The sequence below is a fragment of the Microtus oregoni genome, unplaced genomic scaffold (assembly GCF_018167655.1).
Source record: "Microtus oregoni isolate MIOR12 unplaced genomic scaffold, Mior012 000003F_ref0000135, whole genome shotgun sequence".
Taxonomy (NCBI): Eukaryota; Metazoa; Chordata; class Mammalia; order Rodentia; family Cricetidae; genus Microtus; species Microtus oregoni.
Window position 1 is genome coordinate 18,681,744 of NW_024543062.1, and position 20,151 is coordinate 18,701,894.

The following is a 20,151-nucleotide window of genomic DNA, read 5'->3' on the forward strand; positions in this document are numbered from 1 at the left end:
GGGACTGAGTTTTCTCAGCTGTGATTATCCACCCTTCGTGTCCTGAGTGGGACGCAATCTTGACCTCACTGAGTAAGTTGCCCTGTGCCTCAGTTTTCTTGGTAGTAACACAGAGATGTTAGGATTGGGGCAGTTGCTCTGAGCTTCCACCCTTTCATAAAGTCTCATGTTGTGGTGCCTCCCAACAGTGAAACTATTCTTTGCGACTTCATAACTGTCATTTTACTACCGTTATGAATCATAATGTAAATATCTGATATTTTCGATGGTCTTAGGCAACCCCCCTGTGAGAGGGTCCTTAGAGCTCCCTAAGGGGTTGTGACCCACATGTTGAGAAACTTCGGGTTAGAGGCTCTGGCTGAGTGCTACGCATGGGCTAACTGTGCATTGCTGGTATCCTGAGTGGGGTTTATGACCAAAAAAACAAAACAAAACAAAACAAAAAAACCCGCCCAACTGAGCGCAACTGAGCTGGTGGCACTGGGTGATAAGGAAGAGTCACCAGGGAGCATAGTGGTCAGGCAAGGCATCTCTGCCTGATAAGACCCCAGAATACCTTCCTGGACGGAGTCAGGGCCAGTGGGAGTCCAGGACCTGGAATTCCGAGTGGAGGATGTGCAAATGTCCCGAGAGACGAGGAATTCCGAGTGGCTAGCGTGCAAATGCAGGGACAGACACGGAAGGGAGGGTGTATAAAGGTCGGGAGGGACCCGGTATTCAGAGTGGAGGGCGTAAGTGGCCCAAAGGCAGGGCCCAGATGACTGCAACTGAGGCAAGGCAGCGGATGCTGGAGCCGGAGGCATTCACACGAGTCGGGGGAAAGAAAAGATAGCAGCGCCGGAGTGAGGGTAGCCAGTGCAGACAGCGTCAAGGGCTTCTGTGCTATGTGGGGAGCGCGTCGGTTCCCACTTTGACAAGCGAAAGACTAGGAAGCACAAGAGAGCAGGGATCCTGGCACACGGTGCGCCGGTTCAGAGAGCTGCGCCACTCGGAGGGGCCGCTTCAGATGGAGGCCACGCCCATAACTCACCACCAGAGCACCGCCCACTCCCCGCCCACCCCCATCCCCCTCCGGAATCCCGCGCGGCGCGAGGGGGCGGGCTGCCCGGGCCATGGCGCATAAAGCCTCTGGCCACCTGCAGGGCTACTGCTCCTCTGGCCACGGACTCGGACTCACCTTGCTGAAGCGTGAGCCTCGGCTTCAATCATCTCTGTCGCTGTCTCCTTCAGGCCTGAGCCCCGCGAGCCCGGGCCGCGCACGCGGACATGGGCGGCAGCGCCAGGGCGCGCTGGGTGGCGGTGGGGCTGGGCGTCTTGGGGGTGCTGTGCGCTGCGCTTGGCGTTGTCATGATCCTCGTGGTGCCCTCGCTCATGAAGCAGCAGGTGTTGAAGGTGAGTGATGCGTCCTTCGGGGAAGCGGGACGCAGGGTGGGACAGTGGCGCGTCCCACCTTCCCACCACCAGGGAGGCCCAGATTCACCCCGAGGCTTGGCGGTCTGAGTCACCAGCGTCCCAGGGGCCTGACCCTTCTTACTGGAGCAGAAGTGTGGCCTGCTTGTTCCTGAGTTTCGATTGCTGCTGCCCTGACCACCAGACCTTCTATACATCTCGGCTGGTGACTGTACCTAGTGACCTCCGTCAGGGCAGTGGGCAGCTGGTGTCCCTTGTATTATCTCTGTAAGGAAGGCTCCCTCTCTCAGTGGGCGCTCTGCCTGCCTCCTCCCGCCTAGATGCCCCAGCGATGCCCTGGCTCGCCCCCACGCTGCCTGCCAGCCTGAAGAGTTAAGCAGCTTTCTTCCCCCACGCTCTGGCAGAGACAGACAGTACCCAGGTCTATGAGGGCAGGCAGCCCGGCCTCGCTCTTGATCTCAATGAGCCTTAGGTTTCGTTGCCCTTTCAACCGGGGACCTATATATTAGGCGGGCGGTGCCGGCAAGTCACAGACTCTGCCCTGGAGCCTGTGTCCTCCGAATGAGTCCGGAGCTCATTAAGTCCTGGAGATTATCGTCTTTTTTTTTTTTTTTTGAGATTATCGTCTTATTACACTCCAGCTAAGGGTGGTTTTTTTTTTTTTTTTTTTTTTTTGGTTTTTCGAGACAGGGTTTCTCTGTGGTTTTGGAGCCTGTCTTGGAACTAGCTCTTGTAGACCAGGCTGGTCTCGAACTCACAGAGATCTGCCTGCCTCTGCCTCCCGAGTGCTGGGATTAAAGGCGTGCGCCACCACCGCCCGGCCGCTAAGGGTGTTTTTGAGACGCTGAGCTGCCCCGGAAGGGGAAACCGAGGCTGGCCTTTAGGGAACATCCAGTTAGAACTGGACCTGGGATATAGATGGGGCTCTTGTTCCGTGAGTTGATTGACATCTTCTTAGCGGGTTTGTTTACTGGGAATTTAAGAATGGCTTCGTGGACTGTGCCCCGTCGTAGGTGAATGAAGGAGGGAATGAATGAAGGCTGCTCCTTCGTAGGCCTGGCTGCCACCTCCCAGGACTTGGCTGGCCTTCCAGATAGAGCCACAGGTGGCTCTCCTGGAGTCCTCTTGGCCACACTGTCGTTTCTCGTTCTTTGGATTTTCAACCCTTGTACCTGAAGATTCTCCGAGCTGGTGGCAGAGAAGTCCCAGGGTCCCAGGGGTTGCCGTATACTGGGGTAGAGGGAATCCCTTTTTCGTTGGAGCATCAGAACTAGCGAAGTAGCGGTGACAGCCTTGCCTCAGTAGCAGCCTGTGGTTTCGGCCACGCCAAGACCGGACCCTGTGTGTACCTAGCACGTGGGCTGCTTCCTGCTCCTCACCCAGCTTGCTCCTGCTCCTCCTATTTGGGGGTGAGGGGGAAAATCTCCCTTCAGGAGTGTTTTCTTTATTAGGTTCCCAGGCTCCCTTCAGGAGTGTTTTCTTTACTGGGTTGGCACAGAGTCTGCGGGGTGGGGGTGGGGGGGTGTTAACGTGTTAGCACTGGGACTGCACATGCCTGTCAGGTCGGGGGGGGGGGGGGCGGGCATCTGCCCAGGGCTTTGAGATGGAAAACCGTGTTTGGCGGAGTTGTCCTACAGCTAGAAGCTTGGGGCTTTAAGTTTGAGTGAGCGGCTTCCAGCACCCTACGTGTTAAAATCCCAAAGGCGATTGGTTGGGGGCTGAGTGGCGTGAAGGAAGGAAGACAGGAAGACACGCCTAGCCCCAGACAGCGGCTTCTTAGACTCCCTGGCTGGAGTGTAGCCGACCTCCTGTGGGAGAAGAAAGCTCACTTCAGTGGCTGGCAGGAGGGTGGGGGCGGAGGGGAGCAGGGAGGGACCCCAGAGTTGACTTTGGCCACTTTCGTTCTTTGCGACTTGAATGGAAGCCTTGTTTTTTGAATTTTCATGTTTTATGTCTTTTTTTTTAAAAAAAAAAAAAGTTGATGTATAAAAGGCAGGAATACTTGGTTGTTTAAAAAAAAAAGCAAAACAGGGCTGGAGAGATGGCTCACGTAGGACCCAGCATGACAAGCTCAAAAGAGGCCTGAGTCTCAGTAGTTTACCTTAAGGCAATACCTGATTCCAAGAAAGACCCCAAACTGAGACCACTCAGGCACCACCCAAAAACAGACCATCCAAAAGAAACTCCTAATGTTCCAACCATAGTAGATAGAATCACCTGCCAGCACCCACCCATCGCTTGTGGTGCTCTTCCAGAGGACCTGGGTTCAGTTCCGAGCACCCACATGGGAACTCACAACTATCTGTAATTCCAGTTCCAGGGGATCCGACACCCTCACATAGACATACATGTAGGCAACACCAATGTCATAAAATTAAAAATAAATTATAAAGAAAAAAATCAGGATTGGGTATAGCTCAGTGGCAGAGCTGTTACCCATCAGGTAACAGGCCCTGGCTTACAACACACACATACACACAGAGAAATTTCTTCTGATGTTATTATCATAGGCATAGTATATTTTTAGACTTTTCAATATATGTATATACAATCGTTTGTGTGTGTGCCCGTGTGTGTGTGTGTGTGTGTGTGTGTGAGCCAGTAGATGGCCAGCGAACCCCAGCCGTCCTCCTGTCTCTGCCTTCCCGGGGGTTCCAGGTACTCTCAAGTATACCCAACATTTAATGTGGTGCTGCTGCTTTAAACTCGTGTCCTGTTTGCCCAGCAAGCACTTTGCCCATGGACCGACTTGGCCAATTCTGATGGCCATCTTTACAAAACCTGAACTGGATAGCATATGCCTTTCTTCCTTTTTTATTTTTATTTTATTTATTTATTTATTTATTTTTGAATCATGATCTCAGTTATGTAGCTCAGGTTGGCCTCAAACTCACTGAGATCCACATATGACCACATTTGAATGCTGGGTTTAAAAATGTGCACCACTCGTGCCTGGCTTAAGTAGTATGATTTTTCTGTTCCGTGTTAGTGCTAGAAGTGTGTGTGTGTGTGTGTGTGTGTGGTGGGGGGCTGGGCTTGCCACACAAGTAGAGGCTAGAGGTCGATGCTGGGTGTCTTCTTCAATTGGTCTCCCCCTTGTTTTTTGAGACAGGCTCTCTCGTTGAATGTGGGGTGTACCTTCTCTGCTAGACACTGGCTGTGAGTCCCTGGGATCTGCCTGTTCCACCTGCCCCAATGCTGGGCTGCCCAACATACTGCTGTGCTCAGCTTTGTTACTTTTGTTTGTTTGAGACAGAGTTTCTCTGTGTAGCCCTGACTGTCCTGGAATTTGCTCTGCAGACCAGGCTGGCTTCAAATTCAGGGATCCACCTACCTCTGCCTCCCGAGTGCTGGGACTGAAGGCATGCGCCACACTTGGCCACACCTGGCTAGGTGTTCAGCTTTTGTTTGGATTCTGGGAATCAGAACTGAGATCCTCTAGGAAGCTCTTGACCCACTGAGCTATCTTTCCAGTCCTGTTCAAAGGTTTCTGCATGACAGGCAGAACATGCCAGTCTATCCTCCCCCCGCCCCCCCCCCCCACACACTGTGTGGTAGTCCTTTGTTTACCTGTTCCTCTGTTGACTGGCTACTTACTTTGTCCCAGGCTATAGAGAACACATACCCTCCTGTGTGAGCCCACAGACCCTTCCACAGTGTGATTCTTAGCCTGTGGATCCATTTCAATGTCATTTCATCCTTCCTCACCCTGACAAACTGGGGGACCACTCACTTGCCCTTATTTCCTCTTTCTTCATCCTCTTTGGCTCTTCGGTGGCTTTGATTCATATCTTTAGCTCCACGAGGTTGGGCAGGAATGTGATGTCCACGTAGGTGACTGGTTTCCAGAGCTTAGGGGTGCAGGCCCACTGTGCCATGTGCTAGCTGGGGCCCATCCATCACTTGGGAGCTGGGCTTTCTCAACGAGACTGGGGCCAATCTGGTTTGCTCCTCCGAGGGATTAACAAATTACAAGGGGGATTACAAGGGCATTTGGAAATGTCCTGTGAGCCTGCTTGATTCTTTCTTTCTGGTTTGAACCCAGCCACAGTGTTGTGAAACAGGCCCAGGCTGCGGAATTCTTCCTTTCTACAGATAAGGGATTGGGCCATAGCAAAGGTCAGGGAGCTAGTTATCAAGCATGCCCTGTGGTGGGCTGGGAGGGACCTCAAATGTCCATGCTTGTTTTACCCTTCACTGGGAGCAGGACATAGGCAAGAACCCACTCTGTACAGTGCACTGCTGGGCAGAGGCAAAAAAGAAGTAAGAAGGGCCAGGTTACAAAAACACATAGGCCGGGTGGTGGTGATGCATGCCTTTAATCTCATCACTCGGGAGGCAGAGATGGGCAGATCTCTGTGAGTTCGAGGTCCGCCTGGTCTACAGAGTGAGTTCCAGGACTGCTGGGATTACACAGAGAGACCCTGTCTTAAACAAAAACCAAAAGAAAAAGAAAGAAAACACATGAATGATGGAGGAAAATCTCTGTTCCTGTTAAAGTCCCCTGCCCCAGCTTCTTGCCTGTCATCCCAGCTACTTGGAGGCTGAAGCAGGAGGAATATAAATTTAAAGCTGGCCCTGGGCTGCACAGGGAGTTCAGAGCCAGCCTAGGCTGTACAAGAAATTCAAACAGTGAGACCCCGTCTTTAAATAAAGCATAAGCTAGGCACATTGGTATACACTTTTAATCCAGTTCAGAAGGCAGAGGCAGGCAGATTCCTGAGTTCCTGGACAGCCAGGGATACATAGACCCTGCCTGTAGATAGATAGATAGATAGATAGATAGAAAGCAAGTTGAGTATATAGCTCAGTAATACACCACTTCCCTCATATGTGCAGAACTCTGGGTTCAATTCCCAGTGCTGCAAAAACATCATCATCATCATCATCATCATCATCATCATCATCATCATCATAGTAAATAGCTAACAGTTTTCTATATTTTCAACAGATTCATGTCAATGCAGTAACAATTTAGAAAAAGGGTTCACATCAGACACACGAAGTAGAAAATGCTGAACCCATGATTCTTTGTGCATTTTTGTTTTATTTTATGTGTATATGTGTTTGCCTGTGTGTTCATCTGTGTACTGCGTGTGTGCAATGCCCTTGGAGACCAGAACAGGGAATCAGATCCTCTGGAACTGGACTTATAGATGGTTGTGAGCCATCATGTGGATGATAGGAATTGAACCCAGGTCCTCTGGAAGAGCAGCCAGTGCTCTTAACCATTGAGCCATCTCTCCAACCCACCATGACTCTTTTCGTAAAATATATACATGCATTTATTTGTGTGTGAGTGGAGGGGCTGTGCCACAGTGTGCCTGTTCATGCCAGAGGACAACCTTCAGGAGTCAGTTCTCTCCTCCTACTATGTGGGTCCCGGGGATTGAACTCGGGTCCTCAGGTTTAGCAGCAAGCACCTTTATCTCTGGAGTCATCTCACCAGCCCCAATGGTATTATTTTGTTCGTAGTGCTTTGAGGCAAGGTCTTGCTGTGTTATCCAAGGTTTATTTGAAATTCTCCTGCCTCAGTTTCCTGAGTGCTGAGGTAACAGGCCTGCACCAACCCACCTGGCCTCTGTAAACACAAAAATAGAATGTATCCAAGAGTTATGAATTTAACTAAAAATAACAAGCGAGGCAGTGTCTTAGTTAGGGTTAGGGTAGCTGTGATGAGACACCATGACCAAAGCAACTTGGAGAGAAAAGAGTGTATTTGGCTTACACTTCCACATCATTGTTGATTATTAAAGGAAGACAGGGCAGGAACTCAAACAGGATAGGAACCTGGAGGCAGGAGCTGATGCAGAGGCCATGGAGGAGTGTTGCTTTCTAGTTTTCTTTCCATGGCTTGCTCAGCCTGCTTTCTTAGAGAACCCAGGACCACCTGCCCTGGCGTGGCCCCACCCACAATGGGCTGGGCTTTCCCACATCAATCACTAATTAAGAGAATGCTCTATAGGCTTGTGTCCAGCCCAGTCTTACAGAGGCATTCTTCTGAATTGAGGTTTCCTCCTCTCAGATGACAATAGCCTGTGTCAAGTTGACACAGAACTGGGCCACACAGGTAGCATGGTAATGCACGTCCTTGCCATTAAGGAACCAGCTGAAGGTGGTAATTGCCCTTTGACTTTCCTGGAGTGTGTGTGATAGTGTCCAGACCCAGGGCGTTTCACCTTGAACCCAGGCTCACATGCAGCTGCCCATCCTCGGGGCCACCACCTTCATCCCAGGGTCACATAATCTTTCCCATGTCCATGATTGCGACACCTCCGCCGTCCTGTCCTTCAGGGGGTTTTCCTGTTGAGCTCACTCCAAGCTCACTCCTGAGTGCTTGGTCAATTCATCTGCTGGTGCCTCCTTCATCTCATTTGTCCCTTAGGTGCAGACAGAAGCCCCAGGTTGTCCATCCCTGCTTGCTTCTGTCTGCTGCTTCCTGCTGCCTCATAGCTGGTTCACCAATATCTTTGTTTGTTTGTTTGTTTTTTGTTTTGTTTTTCGAGACAGGGTTTCTCTGTAGCTTTGGAGCCTGTCCTGGAAATAGCTCTTGTAGACCAGGCTGGCCTCCAGCTCACAGAGGTCCGCCTGCCTCTGCCTCCCGAGTGCTGGGATTAAACGTGTGTGCCACCACCGCCAGCTCTCACCAACATCTTAACGGTACATGCCTGGGGGCCATAGAGGTACAGGGGTCTAAAGGGTCTGAGCAGGATGGACGTTGTCCCTCTGGCTGCCTGTGAAAAGCTAAGTGAGACTACTACACAGAACTAAGCTCAGACCCTTTGACGTTCCCCATCTTTCTCCAAGTGAACCCCAAATTCCTCTCAGCAGCTTGAAGATCACCATTCAATATGTCTCCCTTTACCTCCCTCAACTCAGCCACTCCCAGCCCATGGCCATCCTCCTGGTTTGAGTCCATTATACTTAGTCCCATTTCAAAGGCCCTGGCATGTCCTGCAGCCTGAATTGGAGTAACGGACGGTTGTGACCTGACATGTGGGTTCTGAAAATCGAACCCAGGTCTTCTACAAGAGCAGGTGGTGCCCTTAACATCTGAGCCATCCCGAGCCGGGCAGTGATGGTGGTGCACGCCTTTAATCCCAGCACTCGGGAGGCAGAGGCAGGTGGACCTCTGTGAGTTTGAGGCCATCCTGATCTACAAGAGCTAGTTCCAGGACAGGCTCCAAATCTACAGAGAAACCCTGTCTCAAAAAACCGAAAACCAACCAACCAAACAAAAAACAAAACAAAACATCTGAGCCATCCCTCCAGCCTTCCGTGCGGTTCTTTCTTTTTCCTGAACATGAAGTTGGCCAGAGGAGGGGCTGGGAGCACTGGGATGCAGGCAGATAGCTATCTACTCCTCCTCACCTTGATTTTGTCCCCTTCTCTCACTAATCCCTACGGAGCCCCAGGGAACTCTCAGGAGTTGGGCTAGCCTGGGATATCCACACCGTCCCTGAGTTGTTTTGTGACCTTTGACAGAGCTCCTTGGCCTGGCACTTGGAAGGTGGTGCTGATGGCAGATAATTGTGGACACTTTGTTACCTGGAGTGTCTGTTGTTTCTCAAAGTTGTTTATTAGTGTCTAAGTGGCCTTCTGCTTCATCCGATGAGACAGACGCAGGGGCACATAGATACAAAGTAACTTGTTCTAGGTCACAACGATTTAGATAACAGAACCAAGATTTTTAGTGAGCTCAAAGCCTGTGATGGTGTAGCCTCTGCTGATAGATTGTAATTTCTGGGTGGCGTAGCCTTTGCTGATAGATGAGTTTTGAACAGCCAGCCTAGACTGGAGAGGCCCAAAGCCACCTTCCTGGATTAGTCTCCCATTTATCTGCATGGCCAGTGGGTGTATTCCAGGCCTTTGTCCCATGGCTACCTGAGAAGGCTGCAGGTTCATAATCCTTCAGGAGGACTCAAGTGGGAAGGTCTGCCTTTCCCCAGCTTGTGGCACCCTATGACCTTGGGGCTAAGGTCTGCCTGGGCCACTGTGGGCCTCTCCCACAGTGGGGTCTGGGGCCCTTAGTGTCAGGATGGGTATCCCTGCAGATTCCCTGCTCTTCAGGCCCTGGGTAGGGACGCTTAGGTGTCCTGGGATTTCTTCTGTTTTCTTCCTCTTTTCGGCTGCCTGGCTTCCGGTCCCCCTGGCATGTGAGTAGCTAGCTATTTTAGTTCCTTGCAGGGGTGTGGCTTTGGCTATAGGCAGCTTATTTTTAGTTTCAGGCATTTATTTCTGTTCCTTCCTGGCTCCTTGTAGGTCCACTAGTACTCATGTCTCTAGTGCATGTGTCTGTTGCTATAAGCACCTGCTGGCGAATGTCCACACACTGGCATTCCCAGGTGTGCTAACCCATACAGCTGGGTATATGGTCCGGTGTTGGCATATGTGGATATGCGTGTTTCTCTGTACCCCATGAGCTACAACCCATCCACATGTGGATGCAGGTCATTGTCTGGCACACGTAAACACACACACACATGTGCCGATGCATGATCCCATGTGCTGAGGGGCGGGGGACATCCATCCATGCATGGCAGAATGGTGGCCAAGCAGGTGCAAGCCACTGGGCCCCAACCTCATCACTGCCGAGGAAAGAAAAGGGTCATTGTCACTATGTGGTCACCGTGTGCGGTAGTTAAGTGCTGCTACCTGGCATTGAAACCAGGCTCTCCTTTTTCATTCCTGGAAGGACTCAGGGACCCTTCCTGGAAGGATGGACTCCTTACTGTCCTCCCACAGTGACTCACCCTGATTCAAGCCAACTCCAGGAGTTCAGCTACCTGGAATCCTGTGCACTGGCCTTTGATCCCGGCAGCTGACTCTGGAGCTGGTTCTGGGGAGGCCACTTGGTTCTCTGTAGAGCCTATCCTGGGTGCTTATTGGTTCCTAAGAGGTTTGGCCCAGGCTGCCAGCTCTGGCTCTTTGTAGCTTCTAGAGTACAGAGGATTGTTCACACATCCCTGGCCAGAAAAAAGAGAGGCTCCAGGCCACCATGAGCCCCTCCCCAGGTTGCTTCTGGATGTTTGACACTGCTTACTTTAGGACCCGGGAGTTCAGCTGAAAAGCCCCTGATCTTTCGCTCTAGATTCAGTGTTACCAGATGTAGTTTGAGAAGGATTCAGCCAGGGACTTTGTCAAAAATAGAAGCAGGAGAGGAGGCTGAAGCAGGAGGATTGGTAATTCCAGGCCAGCCTGGGCTACAGTGTAACAGGCCTTAAAAAAAAAGAAAAAAAGAAGAAAAGAAAAGAGAGAAAGAAAAGTCAATAAAAATGGAAAACAGAAAACAAGAACAGAACAGGTGGCCCTTTTACCTCTTTCCTCTCATTCTTCCTCCCTCACAGGTGGCTTGGCCATCACTGGCCTAGGGCAGGGTCAGGCCCAGCTGAGCTGTAAACAGAAATAAAAAACAGGCCTGGCTCAGCCTGGCTCAGCCTGTCTCTGAGTCTCAGGGGCTGAGGAGGCTCCATTGCTGCTCAGGGGTGATTTCCACTCCAAGCCTTGGATGGCAGGGGTGCTCTATGCCTTCTTGGAATCATGGCCTCCTCAGACCTGGGACTTTCTTCTCTCTCCCCCTCACCTCTACTGCTTTGTGATCTTCAGCTGCCTGGGGAGGGGAAGGAACAGGAGTGGCCTGATCCTTGCTTGCTTCCTGGCATTTTAATGAAGTTCCTTCCACCCTCCCTGGAAGCTTCTAGAAGGGCTCTTGGGCCACGTTAGCTGTAGGGCTTCTTGATGACTTTTTGGTTCTTGCTGGGATGGGGCCTTTTTAACTCCTGAATGCTCACGGTTGGTGAGTCTTCACCTCATCTCAGCCACACTCTGTTGGAATATGTCTAGGCCCAACTCACTGCTCTGTGCCTAGCCGTGCTCAACCCCAGACTTACCACCCTCCTTGGGTCTTCACCTTTCTCTTGTCCTCAAAGGAGGACTCTGGCTTGCCAGGTGTCTTACCTTATCCTGACCCCTCCTCCTCATCTCCAGGCCTGTCCCCTCACCTTCCTGGTTAGCTTGGCCTGTGGTCTTCCATCCTGTGGCCATCAGCTACGACCTTGGGGGCAGCCACCGTTTGCTCTCTCTGCTCCCCACACTTGAGCCCTGGGGTCCCTTTCCCAAGGCTGGCTGCTGTCACTGTCACCTTTCATCAGGATTCTTGAACTTCTTTCCAACGTCTCTGCTCTCTCTCCAGCTCCCAGTACTATGGCCAGAGACAGCCTAGCCTTCCCCCGTAACCTGCTAGTAACCTGCCCTTGGATACCCTCCCCGCCTAGCCTCTGCATGGGCCAGGTCTGTGGTCTTAGGCCTGTGACATGTCTCAACGAGAGCCCACTTAAATTCATTTAAGTTGCACCTGCTTGGGAAGGCCGCACTGGCCCCCGATGTTGACACTGAGGCCCCTCTGGCCCCGGTCTCCACCCCATCCCACTCTTTTTTCTTTAGCTCAGGACACTATACTGTTTAGCTGTGACATGTACCTGTGTATTGGGCTTTTTCCTTCTGCCACGTTGTCCCCATGGGAATCCTAAGCTCAGGAGGGCAAGGACCTCTGTGGTGTTTGTTCTCTGTCCCCAGTGTTGGAACTAATGCCTGGCACTGGGCCTGGGGTTCCCAAATATTTAGCCAAAGTGGACAAGCCGAATCACAAGGTGTCCTGGGACTCTTGGCACTGTGAGGTCCCGTGCCAAGCTATGGGTGCCGTGGTGCCACTGCCCTGCCATGGCAGGCCTAGCAGTCCTTTGTGTCACAGACTGCTCTTCAGAATAAACAGGTGCTGTGGTGTGAAGAGCTGCTTCAGAGATGATGTGAATCTGATCCCCAGAACCCAGGTCAAAAAAGCTGGTAATTCAGCACTGGGGAGGCAGAGACAGGAGAATCCCTGGGGCTCAGTGACTCAGGACAGCTCTGCTGAACTGGGGAGCTCTAGGCCAAGGAGAAACCCTATCTCAAAACTCCATGTGGGCCCGGGCGGTGGTGGTGCACGCCTTTAATCCCAGCACTTGGGAGGCAGAGGCAGGCGGATCTCTCTCTACAAGAGCTAGTTCCAGGACAGGCTCAAAAACCACAGAGAAACCCTGTCTCGAAAAACCAAACCAAACAAAACAAAACAAAAAAACATATGGGTAGCGTCTAAGGAATCAAACCTGAGGTTGTCCTCTGGCCAACACACACCCACACACTGATATACATACAGACACATACACACACACATACCCCAATATACACACAGACACATATACACACACACACACATACCCTAATATACATATAGACACATACATACATACACACACACACCCCGATATACACACAGACACACACAGGCACATACATACCCTGATACACACATAGACACATGCACACACACACAAAGAGACACACAGACACACATACTGATATACACACAGACACATACACACAGACATAGATACACACACACACATACCCCAATATACACAGAGAAATATATATATATATATACACACATACCCCAATATACACACAGACATATATACACACACACAAACACAGAGTCACACAGACACACAGAGACACATACACAGATACACAGACTTACACATAGAAACTTACATACATATGCACACAGAGAGATGTACACACACACACACCCTGGTCTATCAGTCTTCTTCACAGGCTTCTGCCTGTCTGGCCAATCAGCATCCTGACCTCTACAGACACACATACGCACACACACACACACACACACGCACGCACGCACGCATGCACACGCACACACGCGTGCGCCCATCTTCTCTTCCAACCTCAGGTGCTGTTCCTTCTGTCCGAATGCTTTCCCCTTGGCTCTTTTACTCAGTTTCTCTCCTGTGCTTCATAGTGTCATGTATTTGTGTTCTGTGGGGCCTGGAAGTGACCCAGAGACGCACTCCTGCTCAGCAAATGTTCTGTCACCAATCTACACCTCACACCTGTAAGCGGGATTTTTTTGAAGACATTTCCTGGCCACCAGTTTCCCCCACCTCCCCTGAGGTTCCTTGCGGGACTTTCCCTGAGCTCACCCTCCAGTGATCTCATTCATTTGGTTGATGTCTTACCAGAATGAAGATCTTATGTGTTTTGTACATGGCTTCCCTCCACAGTGGTGACCTGACTGGGCTGGGACTGTGCTGAGGCAGGGGGAGGACCCCAGGGCCATTATTGAAATCTCAAGCCTTGCAGCCTGACTCTGCTCCATTCTGGGGGGCTGTGGGTAAGTCATGGGGCTTTGGTGTGCCTCTGTCTCCCGGGACCACCTCCCGAGGCCACTTTGTGAGCTGAAGTTCATATATCCCAAACCACACCCAGTGGCCTGAGTCCCTGGCAAGGACCACTCAGGGTCTGAGTCTCAATGTGCTTTCTCTTGACTCTAGCAACTTCTCTCTGGTGTCTGCCAGGGTGGACCCCATGTCTATGCAGCTGGCTTTCCCTAGTGACCGCTTTCTGGTTGCAGCACAAAGGCAGTGGGCCAGGAGGAATAGACCCAGTCTTCAGAGACGTTATCAGGACTGCTGTGGGCGGCGGGTAAATAAATCACGCCCGTCTTAACCAAGGGCAGGAGTGATCAGGAGGTGGGGAGCCGACTTAGGGTGCACAGCCTTTGGGAGTGAATGCTCTTCAGTAGCTCTGGCTTGCGGTGGGCCGCGTGCACTCCTCTGCAGTCTGTATGTCCAGGTTTATTGTCAAAGCAGGGTCACTTCCTCCTGTGGTTTTCTCACAAGCAGCACCGTGTTGGGCTAGGGTTCTCCTGCTGGGAACAACTGCTCCTGCTCGTGATTTATATCGATCTGCTAGTGATCTCTATCTCTACATATGGAGAGGTGTGGCCCATAGGCGTGAAGAACAAAAATAAATGGGCTGGGGGCTGGAGAGATGGCTCAGTGGTAAAGAGCATTGCCTGATCTTCCAAAGGTTCTGAGTTCAATTCCCAGCAACCACATGGTGGCTCACAACCATCTGTAATGAGGTCTGGTGCCCTCTTCTGGCCTGCAGACATACACACAGACAGAATATTGTATACATAATAAATAAATATTAAAAAAAAAATAAATGGGCTGCTATTGTACACCTAGCACTTTAGAGGCTAGAACAAGAGAATCGGAGTTAGAGCATCCTGACTACATCGGGAATTTGAGGCCAGTCTGGGCCACATGAGATCCTGTATAAAAAAAGGGGGGGGGGGCGCTCACTGACTAAAGGTTCTTGCCACCAAACATGCTGACAGGTGTTCCATCCTGGACCTACGTAGTGGAAGAAGAGAATCAAGTCCTTCAAGATGTCTTCTGAAAGAGAAGCTGCCTTTGGAGAACTCAGCTTGGGATGGAGCTATGTCCCGTGGGTTAGTAGGAGGCAAGGGTGACAGGTAGCCCGGGTGGGGGAGAAACCCGTGGCCCCCTAGTTAGCACCTGATCGTGCCCAGGTTCTACTCGCTGCCTCTCATGGATATGCACCTGAGATGCTTTCTTTGGCCCTGGGACAGCCTTTCTTGAGGGGGAGACAGTTTATTAGGGTCAATTTCACAGCTCTTAGATTGTGGAATCTGCAGCTACGTGGGTTCCTCTCTTTTCCTTTTATGTTATTTCATCATCATCATCATTTTGGTGTTTGAGACACGGTCTCTCTCTAGAGTCCTGGTTTGAACTCACAGACATCTGCCTGTCTCTGTCTCTGGATCGCTGAAAGGCGGGTGGCACCATGCCCAGTTTATCATCATCATCATTATTGTTGTTATTATTTGAGACAGGGTCTCACACTGTAGCCCAGGCTGGCCTCAACTTTTGGCAATCTTTCTGCCTCTGCTTCCAGTCCTGGGATTATAGGCATGTGCCAACATGTCTGGCCTATCTTTTCTTTTGTTAAAGTCACATGTATTTGTTTGTGTGTGTGTGGAGGGGTACGTGTGCGTCACACACGTGAGCAGAGGTCAGAGAACAAGTCGCAAGGGTCAGTTTCCTTCTTCTACCATGTGGAGCCCAGGGGTTGAACTCAGGTCATTAGGCCTGGCCACAAGGGCTTTACTGTCTGAGCCATCTCACCAGTCCCTCTTTAAGGACAACAAAGGTCAGAGGAAGCCATGACCTGTTCGAGGCCTTGGGGATGGTTGGTATCCAGTGCTGGCCTGTTGTGGGCTATACTGCCAGTTCCAGGCTAGCTGGGGAAGTAGATGCTGACCTAGGGAGAGGGAAGGGAGCTTGGTAGGTGAGCGCCAGTGAGTTATTCTATGGTGACTTCCAGACAGGGTCCCTACGCTCCCACCTACCTTCTCCTTGCTGCCATCCGGTTGCAGGAGTGGGACGAGATGTTTTGATAAAGTGGAAGAGATGTCAGGGCCGGGTATGCCAAAGTTCAAGCTTTCTACGCCTCCCTTGAGGTTCAGGATGGGTCCCAGGATGAGAGTGGGGAGGAGGAAGCTGAGCCTCCGTGACCTTCACTACACTCAGCACCGGCATCCAGTGCAGAGGCGTTGATCCACTCTGAGCATGTTCTGCAATGTAGCTCAGGAGTCAGCTCCGGCCACCGACAAAGCAGCTGTTGGCTCTTGCCCCAGACTCTGGTGCATGTCCCCACCCTTCTGGGATAGTATAGGAGATGCAGCTGGGCCTCAGAGATGAGGCCTCTGTTAGCGTCCCTTTCTAAGCTGAGCTGTGCCCTGTGGTACCCACATGATCACCCTCTGCCTGGAGGAGAGGTATGAGGCGGGCCTTCCTGAAGGCTCACTGTCGAGATCGTGTAAGAGACAGTGTCTGGGGTTGGCCTTGGAGGCTGGCATTTCAGATTTGAGTCCTGGCTTTGCCAATATCCTGCTGGGTAATTTCAGGCAAACATCTTACCATCTCTGTGCCCTTTCACCCTGTCCTGACTTTATGAGGGCGAGGAGCTCGTACTTGTTAAACACCTAGACTAAGAAGCTGGTGTCACTCGCTGTGTTGACACCCCCCAGGCAGCTCTGTCGTCTGTGCTTGCGACAGAACCCTGCTCTGCTTGCCGCTCTGAGACTTGGTCATAGCGTGCCCAGGCTAGTGATGTCTCAGGCTGATTCTGCAGTTGCTTGATTTTGCCTTGCAGAATAGCCTTGCCCCGCCTGGCCAGCTGCCTCTCCAGGGTACGCTCAGCTCTCGCCCTGTCTCCCATCTTCTTTTAAAAATTATGGCTTTAGAAAAATTGCTGATACAGGACAGTCAGCCACACTGGCATTCCCCCAAACACCTTGGCCTGTAGATCTCTGTTAGGGTCAAGGACAGTTGCCTTTTTGCCCGAAGCCTGCAACGACAGGCTGGCTCCTGCCTGTGAAACCCCTATCTTATTTATTTTCTGCCAGGCTGGAGACTCAACCCAGGGTCTCCTGCCTGATGTGCCACAATGCCCAGGCCTTTTTTATTTTTTTTGCCCCTTTTAAGACTTTTATATTTACTTATTTTTTTAAAAAAAAAAAAACTTTTAATTATGCCTCTCTGCATGGGTATGTGTGCATGGACCCAGGTGCCTGTGGAAGCCACATGAGGGCGCCAGATCCCCTGGGGCGGGAGTTACAGTGAGCCTGGCTAGGGTGCTGGAAACTGAACTTGGGTTCTTTGCGAGAACAGTACACACTCTTACTGCTGAGCTGTCTCTCAGCGGTCTGCTTGCTTATAGAGGGGCCATACAGAGATCAGAGGACATCCCTGGGGAGCCACTTCTCTTCTTCCATAGTGTTAGCTCAAGGGCTGAACTCAGGCTCTGTAGCAAAGTGTCTTTATTTGCCTGTTATTTTGAGACAAAGTTTCATTAAGTTCTCCAGGCTAGCCTTGAACTTACTCTTGGAGTCTAGGCTGACCCTGAACTTTCAGTCCTCCTGCTTTAGCCTTCCTAGTAGCTGGGGTGGCAGGCTTGCCCACCGTGCCCCACTTGGTTGTAGTTAAGTTTAGAGGCTTGTCCTGTGTGGGTCCCCTTCCTCCTGTCAGTTGTGCCACTAGCCTTTCTTGTCACCCCCTCCCAGCTCTGTTCTGTAGGAGCTGAGGAGCTGGCCAGGGTCTAGGCAGGGTGCCCTGGTTGTGATGCGCTTCCCACAGACCCTGCACAGGAGGGTCCACTGTGTTGGGTGTTGGACTATCCTGGCTGAGCAAGCAGCTGGGCTCCGCGGTGGTAACAGAGGGGTGGTGGCGATAGAACCTGGGTGGGTTAGAGTTTCCTGCACCAGCTCCTGCTTTTAGCCTCCTGGCTTTCCTAGCCCCATCTCCATGCTTCAAGAAATGCTAATTCTTCCACTGGCCAGACTGGGGCCAGCCCAGGGGTCATGTCCATCCTTGTGGCTATAGGAGTCCTGGGGTGTCGGAGCTGGCCTATTGGAGTTGGAGTCCCAGGAAGGCTCCTCTTGTCCTACTTTACCCATCCTGGCCTCTGAGCCCTGCAGAAATCCTAAGCCCTGGCCCCGGTCCCATCTGGCCTCCTGGCACAGGAGGCTCCGCTGGCTTCCCTGGGCTGAGAGCCCATCTCAGTTGCTGCTCCATTGTAGCTGGGGTCCTGACAGGCGCTGGCCTTGAGATTTCCTCCTCCTCTCTGTTCCCAGCCCTCATCGTGTCTCCCACTCTTTGTTTCTTACTGTTGTGAAATAGGACGTAGTTCTAGCAAAGGTCATAATACACATTCATCAAGTTAAATGAGCCCCAGGTGAAAAGACAGAGCCTGTGGTCCTGTGGCCCTGCCGGAGGGAGTCCCTGCCCTCAGGTGTCCCTTGCCTTTCGTAGAATCCCTGCAGATCCTACTGGGTCTGGTTTTGATCTTTCCTCCAGTGTATACAAGCTCTGATTTTACTGTGATGTTCTTATTTTGTTTTCACATTTTACTGTGATGTTCTGCTTCTGATGTTGTTTGCTGCTTTGAGACCAAGCCTTGCTCCGTAGCTCAGGCTCGACTTGAACTGGTGTCTCTGGGATGCCGGCCCGCAGATGTGCACCACCAAGGCTGGCCTCCTTCATATCCTGGATACGGCTTCTTTCACTAGACTTGTTTTCAAGTTCGTCTGTGTAATAGCGTATGGCTGTGCATCCTAGCTCTTTAGGATGGAGGGTCTGCTTTCACAGTACCCATCTTTGCTGGTGGCAGGTGGCACTCGAGGCTGTGAGGTGTGTGGACACATGCTCACTTCTTTTGTCCCCCTCTCTCTCCCGCCCTGTCTGTCCTCCCAGATCTCAGCCTCTTCCTCTGTGGATCATCTTCTTCCTAGCTTTGATCTTGAATGTGACCTTCAACCTGCTTCAACAGTGGGAGTCCATCCACACTACAGTGGGTGAGCTTGGGTTTAGAGTCCTTTGGCTGGCGGCCAAGCTTGGTTCAGCCTCCTGCCAGCTGTGTGACCTCCAGCAGTTGGCTCACTGCTCTAACCACGGTTAGGTGACTTACTTTACTAGGCCACCACAGTGAAAGGGTGACTTGAGCAACACTCATTTCCTTTTGGCTGTTCTGGAGGCTGGATGCCCATGGCTGCCACCGTGTATCCTAAGACCCCCCCTCCCCCTTTAGTTTGCAGCCTGCCTCGTCCCTGTCTCCCTGTGGTCTGGTCATCCTTGGTGTCTCTGTCCTAGCTCTTCTTGTTGTAGACTCCAGTCACATTGCATCAGGGCCACCCTGAGTAATCGATTGCTTCACTTTAACCTACCACCTCATTGTGGGTTCTAACTCCAGTACAGTCCCCGTTTGAGGCCTGCGGCTGGGGTGAATAGGAGGTCGTGGTTCTGCGCCATGTAGAACACTTCGGCTAGGACACTGTATGGCTGTCTTGAGATCAGAGTCTCTGTGGTTAGTGGCTGAGACCCTTAAAAGATTGGCTCCTGTGGGAGCGAGGAGGGTGCCCAGAATACCTGAGTAGTACGCATTTGCTGGGGGTGGAGGGACGAGTGACACAGAAGCTTTGAGTCACCCCATGCTCCTGTAAAAAGTGACCCCAGTAAACATGTTAGTGCCCTCATCTGCATGGGTAAGAATCACACCTCTTTGGTCAGAGGTCACCTGTCTGCAGTGAATAGAAAGAGTCCCCAAGAAAAACCACATAAGAACAGGGTTTTTATATTTATTTTGCTTATGTATTTATCTATGTATGGGGGGGGGGCTGGCATCATGTGTCTTTATCACTCTCCACCACATGGATTGAGCATCGGGGTGAACTCCAGCTGCGATGTCCAGGGAGGTGGTGGCATCTTCAGGTACTGGCCAGTCACCCAGCTAGGTGACTATCTTATCTGGGTTGCCATGTGCATATCTGATTCCTGGCTTCTGGCTGTTGCCTGGACTCCCTGTTCAATGTCTGTCAGATTTCGTCTGTTCCCATGGTGACAGACGCCCTGGTTTTCCCAATTCCTCGCTACACATAGCATACTCCCTGGACTCTGCCACAGTGGGTGGCTTTAGATCTGCCTTTGAGATGTTTGGGTAAGTGACTGGCTGCCCACTGCTAGCAGGCTGGCTTCACAAACAGCCATTTACCCTCTCCAAGTGCTGTGTGACCGCCCAGCTTTCTGGAAGCTCTGTGGCTTTGAAGAGGGCCTGTGGGCATTGTGTATGTGTGTTCATCTGTGAATGTGTGCACATGTGCATGAGGGCGCATTTTCTGCGTTGGTGTATATGTGGATTCCAGAGGTCCATGTTGGGTCTTCTCAATGACTCTCCACTTTGATTGTTTTGTTACTCTGAGACAAACTCTTATTATGTAGACCAGGCTGGACTGGAACTCACTATGTAGACCAGATTGGC

General features: G+C 51.5%; 1 protein-coding gene across 3 annotated transcripts in view; it reads left to right on the plus strand.

Moving 5' to 3' along the window:
* Positions 1–1,071: 1,071 nt before the first annotated feature.
* Positions 1,072–20,151, plus strand: part of Scarb1 (scavenger receptor class B member 1) — a 66,604-nt gene continuing 47,524 nt past the window's right edge. For 2 of the 3 annotated variants that reach the window (XM_041649119.1, XM_041649118.1), the window contains exon 1: positions 1,072–1,392. In XM_041649119.1, coding sequence (XP_041505053.1) covers positions 1,267–1,392 — 126 coding nt within the window. In that variant the 5' untranslated portion in view covers positions 1,072–1,266. The remainder of the gene's footprint in view (positions 1,393–20,151) is intronic. The other variant, XM_041649117.1, reaches the window with a different exon arrangement.